The sequence below is a fragment of the Typopeltis vanoorti genome, chromosome 4, assembly GCF_054136105.1.
Source record: "Typopeltis vanoorti isolate ZY-2024b chromosome 4, IOZ_Tvanoo_1.0, whole genome shotgun sequence".
Classification (NCBI taxonomy): domain Eukaryota; kingdom Metazoa; phylum Arthropoda; class Arachnida; order Uropygi; family Thelyphonidae; genus Typopeltis; species Typopeltis vanoorti.
In genome coordinates, this window is record NC_143552.1 from 68,129,087 (window position 1) to 68,149,016 (window position 19,930).

The following is a 19,930-nucleotide window of genomic DNA, read 5'->3' on the forward strand; positions in this document are numbered from 1 at the left end:
TCCTATATGTTATTTTTTTCGGATTTCTATGCTTCGCGATGTTTGGCCAATATTGTTCACTCCACAGGAACATGGGATGTTATATACACCTGTGTACTTGTAGAAGGTGATGCAGTTCTTAGGAGATCTTAACATGTGCCATGTAGCTAAAATAGGTTTGAAGGCAACTCTGATGTTGAAAGACTTCATGATTTTTGCTATTTTCGTTGAGACTGAGCCAGCATAAGGTATGACGATATATACTACGTCACTTGTATACTGTCAAAACGAATACTACAGGTTTAACAATTTCTTGTAAATGAAATTACATTCCAAATGTAATTTCATAGAATTACACACATCAAAATGGGGGGAGGGGAGGGAAGAAAAGATACAGTATATATATAATTAGGGGTAAATACTTGCAGATTTGTAATCAGTGCATGGACTAGACATAACTAACAATGTTTCAATGTAAAGATATGCAAAAGTTCAAATTGAGCAAATGAAAAATCAAAAGTTGTGCAGCTTTTAGAAATTAAATGTGGATTACAGTATACAATTATTGAAGAAAAAGTGATGCAGTTTGACTTTCAAGTAATAAGACTTTCAATTACTGCTTCCATTTTCTACAGATATTTTCGTAATCGCTATTCATCAGTATCATCATTTCCTGATGCATACCCTCAAGAGATGAACAGGATTTTATGATATTACATTCATTTATCATTGATTTTCTCCCAAATTGAAGTGCTATTTATCATGTCTGTCAGATCTTATATATTTTGGTGTTTTAATGCACTACTATTAACCTACCCAGATCATGGTCTTCTTTTGGGTCTTTTTTTGCCATCCATGTATCAAACATCTGTTCTGCTAACAATTCCATATTGTTTATGTAACCACACTACATTAGATTAACTCCATTCAAATACCTTGGATGCTAAGTGAAATACAGGATACAAGTAGTTTCTGACTTTATGAGTAAATTTGTTCCTAGTATGCACTCACAAAGCAAAAACTTGTAAAGCAGGTAATTTATTTTCCATATGTATAATGTTAAATAAAGGTCAACAAAACAATAGTACAGTGGTATCTCGCTAATCCGAACTAATAAAAACTTTGGTTGTTTGGATTAGCAAAAAGTTCGAATTAGCAAATTTCCCCCAATAGACAACAATGACTAGCGTTTAAGACAAAAATAATAAGATTCTAATGATACATCAATTTAATTCTGTAAATAAATGTAACTGATAGAAAAAAAAGCCACTGTACTGTAATGTAAAACTTAAAAAACAATACAGTACGCAAGTTTATTTTAGTAAAAAATTTAGTTTGTACTACCTGTATTGTTGAGGATTCTGATTTAATAAAATTGCATAGTTCAGTACATAACTTAATTTGCATAAAAAATATCACTTTCTTGTACACAACACAAAAAAAAAAGTTTCACAAAATAACACACACAAAAAAAAGTTTTTTTATTTCTTTGTAAAAAAGTCGCTGATTTTCTTTTGCTTCTTGGAAGCTAAACTTTTTTCGAATGCTTCTTCTCGGAGCTGCATTAGCAACAATTTTGTGGAATGGGCTAAGCATAATACGTGTATAGAATGGGCTAAGCAGAATGATAAGCCCATTCTATACACGTATTAAAACTGTCAACTGCATCTTCGTGTTTTACTTTTTTTTCCCTTCGAGTTCTTTATCGTCATCATCGTCTTCTAATTCATTCTGTAGCGTCATATTTATGATTTCAGCATCTGATTTGATTTCAAATTCGGTGATTCATGCCGACAATACAGTACGTACTGTACAGTATAAAAAAGCGAATGTGAACACACACAATAAATCAAAATAGACCTACAATATAACCGTACAATCGACAGTATGAAAAAAATACTGTACTGTAATAATAATAGTTAAAATAATAATTGTTAAATAAAAATAATAGTGCATAAAACAATAATACATAATAAATAAAACTTTTTTTTCCCTTTCAAACTGCAGTTTAGATTACTGGAGGGTTCAGACGAAAGAGGTTCGGATTAGCGAGATACCACTGTATTTCCTCTTTTTTGTCTTTGACCATCTCAAAAATGGATAAGGCCTTTGCACAAATAGTAGTAGTTGTTGTCTGCATAACCATGGATTGCACATTTTTAGCTTACTTCAAATATTTTTGTTTATGCTTTAAAATTGTAATATTTTAAAGCAGCAGCACATTTTTTGCAAAATGTTTGCTATTATCTTGTATTTTGTTTCCAACATTATTTCTCTTTGTTATTTTTCATTTTGGCATACTGTATAGTATTATTAAGGGAAATAAATTTGAAATAAGACAGCAAAAATGAAGAGTGACACAACATTCTTTGTAATGTCAACATGGTGATGAGATGCTCCATTCAAGCACTACTCATTCTTTGCTTTCCCAACTACACACTTTTTGACTCCTTTTTATTGAAGGGTGGGATCTGAGCATATAACGATTCTGACATACCATACGAGAGAATATCCAACTTAGAATCACCTGACTCTTAAAATCTACCTGCCCCTCTCAGTCAAATTAATTTGTTGTCTCTATCACTCTTCCAATGCAATCAACTGCTCTGAGCTCTGTAACTTTCCTCTTCTTAAAAACTGATCATCTCCAATCCTGCTTCCGTAACAGTGAAATCATCCTCCTCCTAGGAGATATTAATGTTCATAATACCAACTGGCTCTCCTCCTCCACTTGCACAGGCCAAACAGGCAGCGATGCTGAGACATTTGCCATCACTAATGCCCTGACACAAATTGTTCACATACAAGAATACCAGATAACCCTAATCACCCCCCCAAAATATTCCTAGTGAACTTTCCATCTCTTCCTCACCGGTGACCTTTCCAAGTACACTGCATATGTAGGTGAATTCCTAAGTAATTGAGACCATAACCTAGTACACGTCTCCTTCCCCATGGAACAACACTCACATAGCCACTCCAAAGCAAAAGTAGTTTGGCATTATAACAGATCCAAGTGGGTTGATTTTCATAACGTTTTCGCTTCATTGTCATGATTGGAGCTTCCAATCCAAACACATGCATTGAATGCATCACTAAAGTAATTCTTACAGAAATAGAAACATACATTTTCCACACTACTCTGAACTGCAATCCCCTAAGCCTTGGTTCTCCAAAAGGTACACAAAGGCTGTACAAACAAAAAATCGAGCATACCACAACTGGCTTACATCAAGAATTTCATCTTCCTTTAATGTTTATACCTAAGACCAAAACAGCTGCAAGAAAACTACTAATGCTTCTAAAGAGCAAAAAAGCAGGAAATTTGCATCTTGTGCAAACGGCAGTCAAGTCTTCTGGACTCTTCCCAAATCAACTGGTCATAATTATTGTCAACACTACTTCCACCCCTGTTACACATAGATGGCTCTATAGTATCATCACCCACAAAAAAAGTCAATCTCCTGGCTTCACACTTTGCTCCCAATGTATGCATGATTAATCAAGTAAATGCCCCAATTAGAGATATGCAATACTCAATGCTTCCTCTGTATTTTCACCAAAAAGACTTCAGAAGAATATTGTCAAAATTAGACATTAAAAGTCTTCTTGTCCTGGTGGCATTCCTCTGTTTGTCCTGAAGGTTTGTACAACAGAATTGATGACTGTCCTATATCATTAGTTTATGCTTTCTCTTACTCCACTGTCATCTAACTCATAGGCTGGAAACTGGTCTATGTTCAACCCATTCCCAAGAAGGGTGACAAATCACTACCATCAAACTACCACCCACTCTCTCATTTCAGTCCAGTCTGAAGTAATGGAAAGAACCATCAACACCCAGTTAATAAATGACAGCCAGTATGAATTCCATCATTTCCGATCAACTTTGATATCCCCAAATATTTTGACTAGATCTGTGTGATGGTAGACAATTCCTTATGTTCTCACTATTCAAATAATGCTGGAGTTCCACAAGGTACTGTGTTCTTAACAACCCTGTTCCTTCTATCTATCAATGACCTACTTTTGTTGACCACTAACATGATATACAGTTTCGCATATGACAGCACACTGTAATCCTCCCTTTCAGTTGACAAACCTTACAGAACATTAACGTCTTCAATTCTGATCTCCAAGACATCTCCTAATAGATTCAGATAACTAGCCAATTTCAATGCTAGTTATCTGAAACTGCTAATTTAGTAGTTCAGCTAATGTCACTCATATTCCATATAAATTAATTCAAATGGCTTCCCATCAAATCTGCTTTACTTATTCTACTGTCATCATCATCAAATTCCTGATATGTATCCCCAGGATACATATCATGATGTTAAAATAGTACTACATGAAAAATTTGCATAATCTAACTTCCTACTGACAATTTTCCTCCAAATTAATCTCATATCAGTCAGATCTTATATTTTTGTCTTCTGAAGTATGTCTCGTATCAATCCAAGTCTTGTTTCATTTCCTGAAACAACACGATTTATAATGAAACATTGCGATGTGTGGACAACTATTTAAGAAAGAGAAGAAGGCATCAATTAATACAAGAATTTTGTTCTTACCATTGGTCTTTTCCTGCCATCCCCAAAAAATACTTGTTTGCTAATCTTTCCTTTCCTATTGTTTAAGTAAACATACCACCAGAGATTAACACTGTCCACATAATCCTGAATGCTAACAATGTTAAGTTCCTTCATAATAGCTTCGTTTTTAATATGATTCTGCCACTGATGCCATCTGTTCATGTTCCTAATCTTTCTTAGAACTTTCAGATCTGTGGTACTCGCAGGAACTGTACTTTTTCATTTTTAAAATGATTCTTCCATTGATGCAATATATTCGCTCTCCTAATCTTTCTTGGAATTTTCATATCTGTGGTTTCTGGTCTTGATTAAATGTCTTATTTCTAACCCAGCTCCCAGAAAAGTGTGAAAATTAGTTTAAACAATGCCTTGTATATAGCTAGTGTTTGACTAATTTCACTCTTGTTCCATAGGAATGTATTCAGTTGATTTTCTACTCATGTTGATTTTCATATTTAATCTGCCATTTCACTAAAAACTAGTGCCTAAATATAGGAAATGTTTCATTTGTTCTATAAGTTCAGGATTCAGGTAATGTTTTCAGAGTTCCTGCCTGTTTTTTTACTGTTTGTATATGTCAAAGAATGTCTGTATTTTTATTGCTGCTTTTCCTACCAAATTTATTACAGCAGTTATTCAATTCAGTTAGAGAATCCTGTAGACATCTGTACTGGATTTATTTAGGAGCATAGCATCATCATCTACATAAAGTGAAGATCTGAGATCTCAGCTCGTGTTTAAAAAATGTCCATGTAGTGTATGAACCTCATTGTGTTAATACAAACTATCTTAAGATGTCACAGGCAGAACAGCAGTAATTAATATGATAGACAATTCAAAGAGGATATCATTTTGACTCCTCTAACACTCTACCATTGCCACTTCCACTTTTTTAGCAATGGGTTTTAGCTGCTATGTGAATACAGCTAAAATCCATAATCTAACATTTAGATTATGGATTTTAACTGTAAGTTAGATGTTTTATAATGACTCATACATGAAATGTGTCAAGACATATAACATAACAATCCTGGTGTTTACGATTATATGTTGATTTCATGCATTTCCTGAAACAACATGATGTATAATGTATAGTTGTCCACATATGCCATGTGTGGACAACTATTTAAGAAAGAAGAAGGAATCAATAGGTGTTTCTTGAATAGCTGGAGAGTTATATTAATTCTTCCATGGTGTTCTAAACACTGATCTCCTCACTACTGGATAAAAACAGTGTGGAAAAGGCTGTCTAAAGTACAGAGGCCAATAGAATGAAGGAAATGGTTCAACATGTTTGAAGTGAAACTGTGCTAAGGATACTGACCAGTGGCTGCTTGTGTCCTTACACGATTACAAGAAGGCTGAGCAGTAAGCAATGGTCAGTAAGTGGAGCAACACCACCACAAGTATCTATAAAAAAGATACAATGCAAAGCAACTGGAAGAAGTCTGCACTGAGAGGAGCCAGTATGGTGGAGTAACATCCATGAAAGCACCTATAAAAAAGGTTCAATGTACAAAGAGAATACCTATAAGAAAGCAACTGGATGCAGTACATAAAATTGCTCTCTTTTAAAGATTAGGTGTTAAGCAGCAAAGAAGTAGTGTTTAACCAAAGAAGAATAGCAAGTTTGTTGGAAGTTGAAGAACTACGGATGTAATATGTTTGTGGCAGAATAAGCTAGAGGTGAAAGTCAGCTCAAGTAATGAAAACTGATCTTGACTGAAAATCAGAACTTGCAAAAATAAGAGGGAGTGAAGTGGAATTTTTCTTTAGGACTGAGTTTTGATAGCACTGAAATTCACTAAATTATTTTCTCCCACTTGAGAATAGTGAGGAGATCGGTGTTTAGAACACAATGGAAGATATTGAAACCTGAATCATGTGAATACAACAAGGGTTCCCAAAAGAAGAAGAGAAATGTCTATCAGCAAAATAATGAACAGGAATTGAAATTAAAAAGAGGTCAATCTTGTATATGAGAAAGAGTGGGTGAGAGTACAGAACCTTGAGGTACTCCAGCACTGATAAAAATCTGATAAGAAGCCATCCACCATGACATACAAAGAATAACCAGATGCTTTGGAAATAACAAGAGTAAACCATATTTGTTTCTTCAAATCTATCCAACAGTAGATAAGGGGAGTGAGGAGATCTGTTTTATAACAAGAATGGCAGAAACCATACAGGTGATCACTAATTAACTGCAAGATCTCCAGGAAGTTAAGAAGCTGGCTGTTAATGACCTTCTCCATTACTTTCAAGAGTATTGAGGTGAGAGTTTGATGGCATTTATCCAGTCATTTCCTCAAGAAGTAAATAATAGCCATGCTTCTATGCTGCTGGGTTGATGTCAGATGAGTATCACAGCTTATATAGATGATACAAGGTGGGTATTAATTATGGAGCCTAAGTTTTGAATACGGATGGAGAGATACCGTCTGAACCAAGAGATTTATTGGTATCAAGATTAGTAGGGATTTTTCTAATATTCTTCTGGGGAAAGATGAGGAGACATGTTGTGAGCGGTTTGTGGTAACGTAGGAGATGATTTGTTAGCAGTTTGTGGTATTGTGGGAAGTGATTTGCCTTAGTTGTCAGTAGAAGAGTTAGAAGAAAAGACTGATGCAAAGAGGTTTGCATCATTGGGTGATGTTACTATGGTACAATCAGGACAGTAAAGAGGTGGAAATAAGGAAGGCAAAAGTTACACCAGACAACCTTAGCAAAGGATCAGAAGGCTTGATTGAAGCCTTCTGATCCTTTGCTAAGTAAACTTAATGTTTTACTTAGTTATTGCATTTAGCTCTTATGAAGTCTGATTTGGATCTGATAACATTCATGTAATGTAAAATTCATGAATCATGTAAACATTCTCGCTTGTTCTGGGTGGTAATGTAGTATGAGGTACATTTTTTAAAGAACCATAGAGGTTTGCAGAAGAGTGGGGAATTGAAGACCATAATTTTCTAGTAAAGATTATTTCATATATTTGGTCAGAGTAGGTGTTAGGATCAGTAGAGAAGAAACAACAATCAAACCATGGGAAAGGGAAGTAGAAATCCCAGAAGTCATTTCACTTGGCAACATTGTACTGCTATGAGGTGCTGAGTTGGCTGGGTAGAGACTGATCTGCAGAAGAGACATAAAAAAGGTATGCATGATTGCAGTATTGTAGATGTTTGCTTCCCCAAGAGGGAAGCAAACATCTACAATATTAAAACATCCAGAGTATTGGAAGAATGATCAGGATTATTTGATATTCTGGTTGATATTCTCAGATATCCCAACTACATCTTATATGATTTCTTCTTTAAGGGGAGGAACTGTCACTTTGATCAAATGAGTCATTTCTTGTAAAGCACAATTCCCAGTTTGAGAGTCTTTAGCAAGAAATGACTCATTTGACCAAAGTGCAAGTTCCTCCCCTTAAAGAAGGAATCATGTAAGATGTAGTTGGGATATCCGAGATGGACTTTTATTTAGGATACTAACTGGAGTTAAGAATAGCGGATCAGATTTTGATAACTGTAAGTGGTGGCATGCTTCATTAATGCTTGTACTGAGGCCCCAGATATTGGTGAAATGGATGTGGAAATTTTTTTTTTTTTAATGGGTGAAATTTTAGTGTTATTTTGAGGGTGAGTTTTCAGGGTTTTTTTGTTGTTGCTGCATTTTTTGTGATTTCTGAGCTTTTATATTTGCAGCGACACTAGTATTTTTTTTTTGGTCATCTTTCATGGTTAAGTTCAGGAAACTTATAAAGCACGATCATGCAGTAGAAGCTAAGGATGTCCACATAATTCCCACATAGAAAATACCCACATGCTAATCCAACCACGGTTTCAACAGTCACCACCTATTTTCCTAAAAAATGATGTACTCAGAGTACCTCCAGGAATAACCCAGCAAAGTAAGAGGCAGCAAAATGATTTGCCAGCTGATCAGAGGCCCATATTACATAAGGTTTGGCCTTACATACTAATAGCTGGCCTGCAGAAACTGTTATAAAACAAATAGAGGAGGTGCTAACTCCTTAATTTATTAATAACAGTGTGCTGAGCACACACAGCAAGGGCATCACCTGCATGTGAGAAGAAGGGGAGTGAAAACATTTGATTATAATTTCATGGTAGATGAATAAAGTGATCTTCTCTTAGCTAAAAAATGTCAGCCTCTGTTTATTCCATCTCTTTGAGATGGAATCTTTTTATTTATAATTCATCTTTATTTATAATAAAACAATTATTTACCTCATTATTATTATCTTGGCTTCCCATAACAGATTTCCTGAACACACACATATCCATTATTTGTATAACAGGAATCCAAAGATAACTTTCAGGTCCTAAGGTGGCCACTAGTTTTGAAAACAGAGGAAGTCGTCTGTGCTGTGGAACATCAGGCAGGGCATCAACAAACACTCTTGTCACAGAAGATACAACTGATGTTTCTTCATCTTTCTGATGACTTGCCTATGGAGTACAAGTAATATTTCATTGTACACAAATGCATGTATATACAGTGTAAAAGTACACTGTATATACATGTATTTGGTAATTTGGTTAATGCCTCCTCACCTGTCACAGATATAGAGTGTAATGGATAATATGATAATACTACATGAAAAGTTTCCATTATACTATCAACAGTTTTCTTCAAATTAATAAGATTTCTCTAAGGACTCCAATACTGTCAGATCTTATATTTTGGTATTCTATCAGATAAGTCTATAAATAAACATTAAGAATTGATAAATTCATTGTGTGTTGTTGCATAACATTTTAATAAAATTTAGATTTAATTATAAAAAAATTAATCTATTTATTTACAAAGAATAAATAACAAATAAAAGCATTCTTGAGATAGTATTTTGATGCACCTATACTATCATCATCATAAAAAATATAAAAAAAAAATCCTCAGTATGGAAGTGTGAAGGAAATTTAAATGCATGTAAGTGATATTTTTCACTGCTGCAAACCAATAAGCAAAAATTGCTATATAACTTCCCACTGCTGTGATGAATTAAATAATTCATGAAGTTTTCCAAATACAATGTGAAAAATTCATAGTAATAAAAATGTCCGAGTTAAGAATCCAATCACCGCAATTCTAAAGTTAACAAAATACTGGAAACTATGTTCCTCTCAATAGTAACCTTACTAGGAGGTAATTTATTCCTACATACTCCATTGCATACATCACATGTAGCTGCCGAGTACTGATTAACATTTATATTTCCAATTTTGTATCAATATTCATATCTACATTTATGTTTTTACATCTATATGTACATATTCTGACCATTACATCCATATTGATATTTATCTATATATATATTTACACTATATAATTCACACAATATCAGTAATTTATGTTACATTACAAAGACTGAAAGTTGATCTTATTGGCAAATTGCATTAATTCTGAGTAATACTTTTCAGTAAGTCTCTGGAAGTGATGACATGTTGTATTAGGGACATCTGGACAGAGTGCAGTAGACAGCAAAAAGTATGTGGTCAACAGTCTGTTGAAGATGTGGACTACAAATGCATGATGGCAATTCCAGGATATAGAACTTTTTTAAATAACGAAACCTGTGGTCCGATCATAATTAAAAGAAACACACGTATTAACCACAGCGAAAATTATTTAATTGTAAATATTTCATCCTAAGTATCTTAGGACATCATCAGTACAGTAGTTTTAAACAATAATAGGAATAACATAGCATGGGTTGCTTAAGGGTCAAAGCTGTATAACTGAGAGGAGACCTCCACATAGCCTTTAAAGGAATGCGGAGAACCGACCAGGGCTTCTGACCTAATGTCCAATCCTCACCTTCTTGTGGTGCACCCTGTTGGGTATCTACATTGATACTGAATGAACAAGGATGGGCTGGCAATTTGGGATTTAGCTGACCAAATTGTATTCTTATTGGTTAAACCAAAATAAAAAATGATGGTACGACATGACAAAATTTCATTCCGGCTGGGACGTCACCCAGTTAAAAAGGCCCCCGTTGTTTTCGCCAGGGAACCAGGGCGAACAGCGAAAGGTCAGCTACTGGAACAAATCTATAAACAAACCCCAACTCAACATCACCAGAGTTAAAGATCGGTACTATCAATGTAAGAAGCCTGAATGGCAAAGAAATGGAGCTAGCTGAGGAATTAGATAAGTACCAGATCGACATAAGAGGGGTGATTGAAACAAAAAAGACCAAAACTGGTGAGATCTTTCTGAGCAATAAATACAAAATGTTATATTCAGGCAATGACAATCAAGGAAAAGAAGGAGTAGCCATAGTACTCAACACAAAATACGAGGCTAATCTTCTTGAATGGCAGTCAGTCTCAAGTGAAGTAATGTGGACAAATATGAGAATGGGGAACAGGACAATGAGACTTATTTGTGCCTATGGTCCCTCAGAAGGTTCTACTAAGGTAGAAGTGGAGGAATTTTTTGACGCTTTAGAAAAAGCAACTGACACAATGAAAAAGGAAAAGTTGGTCCTTGTTGGGGATCTAAATAGCAGTGTAGGAAGTGATTGTCAGACATACAAAAATGTTTTGGGAAAATTTGGAGAAAAGAGCAAAGCTAATAATAATGGCAAATATCTGTTGGATTTCTGCTCAGGACATGGACTGGTTATTACTAACACCATGTTCCAACATAAAAATGTGCACAAATTCACATGGAGAGAAGAGGCAAGGAATAAGAAAAGTCTCATTGACTATGTTATTGTTGATAGTGATGTTTTCTCCCTGGTGCAGGGCACCAGAGTGTACAGAGTATTTGAAATTTGAAGTGATCACTATTTAGTCTTGAGCAGGATAAAATTGAATTTCATATTGAAAAGAATAACATGTAAGAAAGTTTTAAAGCGAATAAAAGTTGAGCAGCTCTCAGATGTGAACTGTAGACTAAAAGACACAAAGATTATTGAAAAGAAAATGAAAGAGTTTGAGAACAGGAATCAAACCTTGGAGATTCAGTGGAAAACTCTGAAGAAAACATTGATTGGTTCTGCCAGAGAGGCATGTGTTGAGGTTGTGTGCAAGGATAAAAAAATCAGAACTCCCTGGTGGACACAGGAAGTTAAAGAGGCAGTGAAGGAAAAGAAGAAAGCATATCAAAAGTTCCTGGCAAATAAGTCAGCTTTTACTCTTACAGAATACAGAGACAAATGTAAGAAAGCTAAACAGTGTGTAAAACTAGCTAAACAAAAGTCATGGGAGGACTTTGGCAAGAATATAGAAAATAAATATCAACAAGGTGGTAAAATATTCTGGACGTTGTTGAAGAAGCTTAGGAATGGAGGAAAGATGCTGTAAAAGGACTTACAGATGATAAAGGTGACATGAAAACAGGAGAAAAAGATATCCTTGAAGTATGGAGTAATTACTTTGAAAAACTGCTAAATGAAACAAGCAGTGATGACAGCACATGTGATAAAAAACACCGACCAGGCATGCAGTCAGGAATACATATCCATACTTGAAGTAGAAAAAGCCATCAAAGGCTTGAAATGTGGAAAGGCAGCAGGAGTAGATGATATTCGACCAGAAATGCTGACGTATTGTGGTATAAGAGTCTTACAGTGGCTGCACTGCATAGTTCAGAAAGCCTTGACAGAGGGACGAATTCCCGATGATTGGAGTAGAGCTCTCATAGTACCCATATATAAAAACGGAAATAAAACTGAATGTGAGAATTACAGAGGTATTTCCCTATTGAGTGTTCCTGGCAGGATCTATGCAAGTACTCTTGAGAAACGGTTGAGAAGAATTATAGAAGAAAAGCTTGGTGAAGAACAAGCTGGATTCAGGCCAAATAGAAGCTGTCAGGATCAGATTTTCACTTTATGACAAATAGTTGAGAAGTCATGGGAATATAAAAAAAATCTGTATTTAACTTTTGTAGATCTAGAAATAGCATATGACAAGGTGTCAAGAGAGAAGCAGTTAAAAGAGCTACAGTTGCATGGAGTCAATGGGGCATTATATCAAGCAATACTTAGTCTTTATTTGAGTGGCAAGTCAGCAGTTAGAATTGAAGGAAGTACAGGAAGTTGGTTTAATGTTAAATCTGGTGTGAGACAAGGATGTACATTATCCCCTCTGTTATTCATTATCTATATGGATCACATTATGAAGGAAAGTGGTATTAAACCTGATATTAAAATTGGAGATGTTAATGTCAGCTCTTTGCTTTATGCGGATGATGTTATACTTCTAAATAAATCTGCTACAAGTCTGCAAGATTCTCTGACTAAATTGAATAGCTGTTGTAATAGATATGGTATGAAGGTCAGCAATAAAAAGACAAAGACAATGAAAATAGGCAGAATCATTGAAAATGTCAACTGTGTTGTGAATGGAGAACCTGTGGAACAAGTAAAACATTTCAGCTGCTTAGGCATGATTTTTAGTGAAGATGGTAAATTAAATATAGAAATAGACAAGAGAATCAGCAAAGCTGGTATGGTGGGAAGTCAACTGAATAAATTCATATGGAATAAGAGAGAAATTAGTCGGAACACTAAATTAGCTGTATACAAGACAGTGTTCAAACCAGTTTTAACTTATGGATCTGAGAGCTGGGTCAGAAGTAAAACACTTCACCAAAGACTAGAGACCGCAGATATGAGAGTGCTGAGAAAGATTATAGGCATGAACAGATGGCATCAATGGCAATATCATATTAAAAATGAGGATATTAGGAAAGAACTTGACCTTGTCAGCATCCAGGAATGCATTAGCAAAGTTAATCTCAGGTGGTATGGTCACTTAAATAGAATGGGAGAGGAAAGATTAGCAAAACAAGTGTTCTCTGCCAGGCTGGCAGGAAAACGACCCAGAGGAAGACCAAGATATAGGTGGATTGATACAGTACAAAGTGCCTTAGACGATAGAAATATAAGATCTGATAATGTTGGAGTCTTGACAAGTAACAGACTGATTTGGAGGAAAATTGTAGATAGGAAGTTAGTAATGATGTAATTTTTTCATGTAGTACTGTCATATCCTGTACACCCCTTGAGGGTACATGGCAGGAATTTTATGATGATGATAGGAATAACATACAGTTAGAGCACATGATTACAATAGAATCTCATTAAAAATGCATAACGTGCTACAGTAGTACAAAAAAAAAAAAAATTATTTAACACAATTTTAGGAATAGTAAGAACGTTGTTGCAGTTTAAGTTTGGTCTGTGTAGTAGGGCTTCAGAACTTTCTTTGTATAAACGTTGATGTTTATAAAGATGTATGTAAAAGTTTAGACTTTTCCCAATGGATCCTATGGTTTGTATTTTCAATTTCATGTTGAGAGAGGCCAGATTTCTGCGGTTTAAAAAGACGAATGTGGTCTTGATGTTCTGAAATGCATTTCTGAACAGACTTACCTGTCTGTCCAAAGCAAGATAATTTGCATGAGCATGGAATCTCATAAACGTCAGGCAACATCAAAGGTGAGAGTTTGTCCTTAGAATTGCTATAATTAATTATAACTGTCTCAAAGAATTCAGGAAAAAAGCTTTCGATAAAAGCAATAGTGCTCTACATATTAAATACCTTAATCTATTAAATCAATCAAAAAATATCACTAACAAATACCAATGGAAAAATGGGTAGTCAATTTATCTAACCATCCACTAACAAAAGATGAATTAAATGTTCTAGCAAGAGGCCATAAATTTGCGATTTCACCAGTGTTTCCCATATTTAGACTTCATACATAATATAGAAAGAAACGTCAAATATCTCTCCAGTATTGAAGACAACAGACTTCGATTTGAAGTAGCTAAAGTGATCTATAATGCCAAACCTTCAGAATTAAATATCCCACCATCATCAGAATTGAAAGCTATTATTTCTTTAAAACGTAACAAAAATATAATCATTACTAGAGCTGATAAAGGAAATACCACTGTGGTTCTTGATACCAATTCATATGACCGAAAAATGAATTTACTTCTTCGAGATCGTACGAAACGTCAACTCAGAAAATTAAATAAGCCACTTAATGAAACTTTCTCCTTAGATGAAGAAACAATCAAAAAACTTAAGACATACCATGCAAGACCGCCTAGAATTTATGGCTTACCTAAGCTACACAAAACTAATGTTCCACTTAGACCCGTCGTAGACTGTATCAGCTGTCCAACGTACAAGTTATCAAGATTCTTATCTAACCTTCTCCACCCTCACATAAGCCACTCAATTTCTTCAATTAAAAATTCTACTGAGTTTCACACAAAAATTAAAGACATTCAACTATCAAAAACTGACTTGTTAATCAGCTTCGACATTGTCTCCCTCTTCACAAACATTCCCCATAAAGAAACAATAGAATTATGAACTCAAAAATTTCCGTCTGATATAGTTGAATTGTTCAAGTTTGTTATTGCATCGGGTTACTTCACCTGGAAAGGTCAAATTTACAAGCAAGAAGAAGAAACAGCAATGGGATCTCCTTTATTACCAACCCTAGCAAACTTGTTTCTAGAACATCTTGAGGAAAAAATATTCAATTTTGAACCCAAACCAAAAATTTGGTTAAGTATGTCTACGACGTATTTGCAGTCTGGGATCATCCCGAACATGAATTACAACTGTTTCTAGATAAAATTAACCTTTTTCATCATCACATCAACTTTACGTTAGAAAAAGAATCTCCAGAGGGTATCTCCTTTTTGGATTTACACATCCAAAGAAAAGAAGAGGGTTCCATCGCCACGTCTGTCTTTCGCAAGCCTACATTCTCAGGTCGCTACATTCACAATTCTGCTCATCATCAATCTCAGATATCTGGCATTATTAAATCACTAGTTTCCAGATCACACAAATTCTGCTCCTCTGAAGAATCTTTAAACCAGGAATTAGAAGTAATCAAAAATACAGCCATCCTAAATGGATATAATCCTAAAACAACTCAAAAAATCATCAGTAGTCACTTCTACACACATCAAACCAGTTAAACAGTTTTAACTTCTTCTTTAACAGTTTAAATTCCAAAATCCAATTTACATCAGAAGTAGAAAAAGATAGATCCATTTCCTTCCTGGATGTTCTCACCTCAGTTGAAGATCATAGTAATCTTACTTTTGAAGTATAGGTTGGTATTCAATACAGGTTGGTATCTTAAGTAACCACCACGATCTGGCATAAAAAACGAGGAATCATCAAAACTCTTATATTAAAGAGATTCTTTGAAATATAGTTACAACATTAGAACTATTGACAACATCGTGAATAAACCATTGCACGCTCTAAGACAATAACCAGACAACTACAAAGGTGCAGTTTTTCTTATCTTCCATCAAAAATGCTACAGACAAAATACAAAAATCCTACAACACACATTAATACTTTAAATTATGGGGGATACAGACAAAATTAATCAAATGCACAAAAGAACCAATCATTTAAGGAAGATGACAAATTTTGTTTATTTATTTTATCTTGTTTCTTATGGCTCAAGAGTTTTATGGCAGAGATAACTATAAAAAAAAAAAAAAAAAAAGCCCATTTGTAGTGTTCTGTAGTGATCTATTGTGAACCAATCTAGTATAAATCTTCCAAGGGAAATAGAAAAAAAATATGACAGCAAGTGTGTTTCAGCCACACATAAACAACAATAAAAATCCATACCTCAATGTAAGGGATCCTAGAGTGAAAAATCTAGATTAGATTAAAAATTTATGACTTGCAATTTAGCTTCAGTAATAATCAGTATCATCACATAATATTCTCATCAGCAGTATTTTATGTACAAATAAATTTAGACTCTACAGAGAGTAAATACATTGAGTATTCACTTATTCTACTTTAGTGACAAAAGAAGAATGTCAGCATTTAGAAACATTTCAAGGTTGCTATCAGATTAACAAACAGCATTATATGGCTTTTATTTTTAATCGTCAACTACGAATGTTCATATCATAAAAGGTGGATTAAGAAAGCAAATATTTTTTACTTATATTTATTTCTAAGGAAATTCTTCATTACTGGCATTACTGAAAGAAAGATTTAAAAGAGAGAGAGAGTTTGATTCTTTATAAAGACAAAGTCATGATAAACCACTAAAATAGAATCTAAGAATGGCATGCCAGGCTGCATTTGATTCTCATGATAGGTAAGTGGATTCCAAGGAGATCATATAATAATAATAATAATAATAACAAAAAATTAATATTTTTTTAAAATTTACTAAGTAATCAACTACACTGCATACCTGCAGCAGAGCAGGAATAATAGTCTCCACAGTTTGAGATATGACTTGAAAACTGTAGCTGTCATCTTGACGTACTAGACTAGCTCCCATAAATGTAAAGATGGCCATGATATTGTGGAGAATATGTTGCTGTAAAAGATGAGAAGTTTTCTTGTTACAAAAACCTATAAAACAATATATACGAACAAATAAAATTCTACAATACAGAACTGCATACAATGAACAATCTGACAGAAATATTATAAGGATCAAAACTAGTTTTACTTGTTAATGCATTCATAATGTCTTACTAATTGTCTGGAATTCTGTCAACTACCAAATGTTAATTTAACTATTTTCCTTACTTATTTTGTAATAGAGTACATACTTGTTTTGGATGTTTACTCATAAAACCAAACCTTTTATTTACATCAATAATTTACATTGTCGTTTAATGCACCTATGGTTTAGGATAGTCCCTTGAAGATAAAATGTGTGATGTTAGTAGAGCTAAAGCATGAATGGATTGTATGTGTTTGTGTGTGTATGTTGCTCGAAAGGTTATTTACATATCTACAATACATTCTGTACCATGGGCAGGCTAGGTACACATCCACCACACACAGGGTGTCCGCATTGGATCTCCCTAGTTTCAACATGTTACTATTACTTAAGTGCATAGACCATGCCATTGAAATTGTACAAATGAGAAGGAACACTCACCAAGTTTTTGTAAAAAAAATCAGTACACTTCCATGTGTGAGCTCCTTTAGTAGCATGCACAATGTTAAGTCGAGAGTCTATCTCTGACCAGGTTCTCTGAAGCATATCAGGGGTGATGGAGGACGCAGCAGCAGAAATGCAATATTTCAGGTTCTCTAGGCTGTTTACTTTAGTTGCATAGACTGCATCCTTCACATACTCCACAAGAAAAAATCAAGTGGGGTAAGATCCGGTGATTGTGGTGTCTGATTTGCCACTGAGGGAAGGCACTGTCAAGAGTTGCACGGACCTCCAAATGCCAGTATGACAGGGAACAATCCTGTTGAAAGAGGATGTGCAGTTGCAAGCATTCAAGTTGCGGAAAGACAAAATTATCCAGTATGTCGGGATAAATCATTGCGTTCATATTGCTTTCTACAAAAAAAAGGCCAATGTTAGCATTTTGCATTACACCACACACCAGATTTTCACTCCCCATATCCTGACATTGTGTCAATTTTCAGTTGATATAAAAAGTGGCTTTGTTCAAAAAGAAAATCTGGATTCTTGTTGACATGTTGAAGAATTTCAGCTGCAAATATTACCCATTGGGACTTAGCATTTTGCTTGATTTCCTGCAAGAATTCTGGAAAAGAATTTTTTCCAGAATTCTTGCAGGAAAGGATTCTGGATGAAAATTGTAGAATCTCTGGAATGAATGTCTGAACAACCCAAACTTTACATATTTCCGCATTTAGATTTTTTTACCATTCTTTGGAACTAGGGAGGTCCAATGTGGACACCCTATATTTTTCTATTTTTATTCATTATAGGCAGTGAATCTGTAACAAATTTGTAGAGATCACAGGAATAATTTGTTATAGTGAACAGTTTGCTACAGTCAATCTTCTTTATAATAGCATTGTGCCTTATAGGACTTGTTAATTTTTTGTTTGTTTGTTTGTTTGGTAGCTACTTATAGCGAGTGACATAATGGTTTTGCAATAACAAGAGTCAAATGCATTATAAAGATCCTATAATATTTCACTTTGTTAAATTGCCTTTATTATTTATTTGTTTGCTGGCCTGATTGACAAAGTGGTTAACATACCCTCTCTCAAACCAACAGTCTGAAAGGTTCAAATATGCTGCAGGCAAGGATGTTTGTGATTGTCTTTTAGTGGCAGAGGAATTTTATTACCCCTGTGAGACCATGGTCCCTCTTATTGGCTTGGAAAAGTTGCAGGTTTGGTCACTAAGAGTTAGACTATGTAAAAATTAAATTAAAAAAAAATACAATATATATTATTATTATTATTAGCTACCCCATGGAGTTCTTAGACTCAACGAGGGAGCCCCAAACATCATGTCAAGCACTATTCAACATTTGTGCAGTATCTATCATACTCTGCTTTGAACCTCAAAGGAGGTAGCAGTTGAAAAAATAGTATGTGCTAAAATGCAATAAAAAATAATAATAATTAAAAAAAAACCACTGCAAATATAATAAATGATGGTTTATTTATGCGATAAGAGAGTCTGTGTAGCTGATAGGATGTGGTGTTTGCACACCACAGTGCTTAACCACACGAAAGAAGACTCGGTGTTTCAAATCTAGTCGGTGACTAGAGGAAATCCTCTTCCTCTAGAGATTGACTTCCTGAGTTAGTCAATCTCTAGCACTGGCAAGCAGGTTTTTCATCCCGTAAACTCAAGAAAATCGACTGTAGAACCCACACTATTTCAGACAATAAATATATTGTGTTAGGGTTAGGGACCACAAAATGGCAGCACTTGTTGAGCTGCCTCTTCACTGCGTGCCGCTTAATTAGTGATAGCCTTGGGCCAGCTATCTCTGATTGGGTACCAGTGGAGATTGAACTGCCCACTCAGTCTCCAAAAGTTAGACAGGGCTAAAACGGCCTCGCCTACTCACTATACTTGAATAAAAAGCGTTAGCTGATGGTTTATTTAATTTCAGTTGCAATCTAGAAATTACTGAACAAAGAAACAAAGAAAAAACAACTAAACCAATACTATACTGACATTGAAGTTCACGGTATCTCTCAGATACAATTTACTATTAAATATCACTTTCGCATTTGACTCTATCATTCTCATCATTGGACCCGAGTAACAAAATCGCTGAATCTCTACAATATATGCTGGATTATCCAATCGATATAGTTTTCCAGCCATTTTCAAAGGTATATAAAAAAAACAACTAAACTAATACTAAACTATAACATTGGAGGTCATGGTATCTCTCAGATACAATTTACTATGAAATATCATACATCTTTACATAATACGTGTTAAACCAAAATTGACCACATAAACAGTGTGGAATATCACTTGTAATATATGCATGCACAGCTACTCATGATCTCCAAGTTCACTAGATATATGTAAGAATATTTATATTAAAC

At 34.7% G+C, this 19,930-nt stretch overlaps 1 protein-coding gene across 1 annotated transcript in view; it reads right to left on the reverse strand.

Annotated features, from left to right (window-relative positions):
* LOC150107383 (HEAT repeat-containing protein 1-like) overlaps positions 1-19,930 on the reverse strand; it is a 121,909-nt gene that overhangs the window by 17,195 nt on the left and 84,784 nt on the right. The window contains exons 13-14 of the mRNA XM_090391825.1: positions 16,821-16,949; positions 8,828-9,049 (exon numbers count right to left, since the gene is read on the reverse strand). Coding sequence (XP_090247951.1) covers positions 8,828-9,049; positions 16,821-16,949 — 351 coding nt within the window. The remainder of the gene's footprint in view (positions 1-8,827; positions 9,050-16,820; positions 16,950-19,930) is intronic.